Source organism: Mirounga leonina, unplaced genomic scaffold, assembly GCF_011800145.1.
Source record: "Mirounga leonina isolate KUSES-001 unplaced genomic scaffold, KU_Mleo_1.0 Mir_173, whole genome shotgun sequence".
Taxonomy (NCBI): Eukaryota; Metazoa; Chordata; class Mammalia; order Carnivora; family Phocidae; genus Mirounga; species Mirounga leonina.
In genome coordinates, this window is record NW_023270447.1 from 30,129,409 (window position 1) to 30,132,694 (window position 3,286).

The following is a 3,286-nucleotide window of genomic DNA, read 5'->3' on the forward strand; positions in this document are numbered from 1 at the left end:
CGCGCGGGGGGCGCGCGACGCCGCGCGCGCCAGCCTGGGCCGGAGCTCCTAGCCCTTACCTCAGACGCTGAGATCTCAAACACTGCCGCGATCTTGGCGTAGAGCTCCCGGATGCTGGCGAAATCCTCCACTCGGCCCGTGGGGCTGCCGTGGGCCAGCTGCGCGTGGAAGACCACCGTGCGTGTGGGAGGCGGGGGGTCCGGGAGAACGCCGCCGCCCGCGCCCACCGGCTCGGCCTTCACCAGCTGGGCGGCCTCCTTGGACTTGGCTCTCGCCTTTCTCCGAAACCTCAGGAGCATCTTGCCTGGCCGAGGGCGGCGGGCCACCTGCGCTGCTGACCGCCGCCTGTCCGGCTGAACGTCGCGGACTTTGCGCTCGGGCCACCGGGCTGCGGTCAGGTAAAAGCCGCCGCCGGGCCAATGGCAGCGGTGCTTCCGCCCGGCGGCGCCGGCCCAGAGGCCCCCTCCTCCGCCGCGAGCGGAGGCGCCTGGACCGCAGCGGCCACCTGCCCTCCCTCCGGGGAGATCTGGGGAGAGGAAGAGTTGGGCCCATTCCCGCGTGTAATCTCCCCGCCTTTAAAAACAAAACAAAAACAAGACAAAAACGGTTCGGTTTCCGCAAGAGCCTTGAGATGCTGAAGCTACAGAACAACACGTCGTAGAATACAAACATGGTGGCCTTTCTGGTGCTTGTCACGAATCTGAGGTAGGCTCTCGCACAGGATCGGCCACTGGGCATAGGCATTTAAGAAGAAGTCGACCTTCGTCGGCCTTCCCGGCGCCTCACCCCCTGCCCGGCGGACTTGGAAGGGAAAGTTTGGAGATTGGTGCCGTGTTCAATTCATAGTCAAACGCGCCAGCCGGCCCTCAGCAACCCTTTTTACTCCGCGCTGCCCTGGGCAGTTTTCTCTCCCAAGTGCCCAGCGCTCTCCCCAAGTCATGCGCCGTTCTTGGTCTCTGCAGCGGACCCTGCCGCTTTTTCCACAGAGAGAATCGAAGCCATTCTGTTCAATGTGTGAGCTCCCTCAGTTTCCCATCCTACTGTGTAACTTCACCCACTTCCCATCACCAAACTCCGAAGAAATCGCTTCTTTTTATTTGACCCTTGCCCTAATCTCTTCACTCTTCTAGGATCTTTTTTTTTTTTCAATTCCACTGTAATTAACGTATTACACCGGAATTGTAAATAACGTAATTTCAGGTGTACAGCATAGTGATTCAACGATTCTTAGAATCTCTTATTTTTAAGCTACCTGTTGGGTCTTGTCCTTCTCCCCATCTGGTGCCGCTCACGGGTGGTCCGAAGCCCAGATCTTTTACACTGTTTTCAAGTCCCACCTTTGCAGTGGCCTCCAGCTACATCTTCACAACAAAGCAAAAATAATCTTGAATTATAGGCTGCTTTTCCTCACTTCCCCCTTTGCTCTTAGGCTCACTGTGATCAGACTTTGCCCTCACTCCACTGAAATTGCTTGTACTCTGATCACTTCTTAACCATCAGATACGATTAACTCTTTTCAGTCTTTATCTTACTTGACCTTTTAGAGTATCTGACGGCATTGACCATTTCATTCTTAAAACACGCCTCTGTTTTGACGTACCTCTCTCCCTCTTTGCTAACTGCTACTTTCCAGGAACTGTTTTCTCTGAGGCTATTATTTTTCTTGGCCGTCTTTTCTGCATGCTCTCCCTGAATGACCACATCTGTTCTCTTGGTTTCAGTAGATGTTGTTGACCTCCAAATTTATATCTGCAGCTCAGTCTACCACAAAGAAAATGTACTGCGGGAAACTCAAAGTGAGATTTTACAAACTCATCCTTTTCACTCAAAGCATTTTTTTTTACTCCTGATTTCAGAAAATAGGATAATGTACTCTAATCCAAACCAGACATCTTTGAGTCATTATACCAAACTTTTTCCCCATCTCTCACAACAACTCAGTCCTGAAAATCCATGTTTCTCAAATTAAGGTTAGCAGATGTCCTGAGGGAAGAAGGGGATCTGTTAATTCTTTAGAATAATTTTAATATTTTCGTTTTATGTTATGTTCTATGACTTAGAATTAGTATAAACATATTCCAGTTCATATGGGCTTTAAAAATTAATATAAACATATTCTGGTTCATATTTCCTGAAAAGGAAATACTGCCACAGGATCTCAGAGCTTTTGTGTTTATGATTGCTATAGGACCAAATAATATTACTTTGTCTTGTGCTGAGAAAAAGGTAGAGAAAACCTAATGTGTAAGTGATGCATTCCCATCAAGTGAAAGCCAAATAACTTTCACAAAATATTGTATGAATAAAAGGCTCACTGAAGTTTGATTAAAGAAAAGTAGGAAGAGAGCTGAGTCACCCTAGGGTGTATGGCAGGTATATTCTCAATATCCAAGCAGTGTGAAGGGAAACAAGAGGGTGTGAAATTAAGAAAAACTTCCAAGAATGCTTTTAAGCTGTGTCAAATAAAATATCAAACAGAGCAAAAGTATTGGCATAGGGTAGGAAGGTTGGATTCTATAGCCTTTCAGTTCCGTTTAATTTCTAAATCCTATCTTTCTTTGCCTTGAGGCCTACATTAACTTCACCTTCATGTACAATCTCACTCAAAGAACCAGCTGTATTAGCCACAGTCCCAGAAGAAAACAGATGGTACACTCAAATTAAGAATATTTGGTGATGGTTTGACAAAGGGACCAGGCAGGTGGTGGTTAAGATATACTCATAACATATAGTATTGTATCCCAGGGCCATTTCTATCCCAAAATCCAAAGCAGTGAGGAATTTTTTTTTTTTTTTTTTAAGATTTTATTTATTTATTTGAGACAGAGAGAATGAGAGAGAGAGAGCACATGAGAGGGGGGAGGGTCGGAGGGAGAAGCAGGCTCCCTGCCGAGCAGGGAGCCTGATGCGGGACTCGATCCCGGGACTCCAGGATCATGACCTGAGCCGAAGGCAGTCGCTTAACCAACTGAGCCACCCAGGCGCCCCAAAGCAGTGAGGAATTTAAAAGTTCTGTAGACAGGGCGCCTGGGTGGCTCAGTCGTTAAGCGTCTGCCTTCGGCTCGGGTCATGATCCCAGGGTCCTGGGATCGAGTCCCACATCAGGCTCCCTGCCCGGCGGGAAGCCTGTTTCTCCCTCTCCCACTCCCCCTGCTTGTGTTCCTACTCTCGCTATCTCTGTCTGTCAAATAAATAAATAGAATCTTAAAAAAAAAAAAAAAAAGTTCTGTAGACAAAAACACCTTGAGAGGACCTGTGACATTTGTTTGAAGGAAACCTCTAGCCA

General features: G+C 48.0%; 1 protein-coding gene across 2 annotated transcripts in view; it reads right to left on the reverse strand.

Moving 5' to 3' along the window:
• The window catches only part of GIPC2 (GIPC PDZ domain containing family member 2), a 73,014-nt gene extending 72,217 nt beyond the window's left edge, over nt 1-797 (reverse strand). For both annotated transcript variants that reach the window (XM_035018227.1, XM_035018226.1), the window contains exon 1: nt 60-797. In XM_035018227.1, the coding sequence (XP_034874118.1) occupies nt 60-299 (240 nt within the window). In that variant the 5' untranslated portion in view covers nt 300-797. The remainder of the gene's footprint in view (nt 1-59) is intronic.
• Between the last annotated feature and the right edge of the window lie 2,489 nt (nt 798-3,286).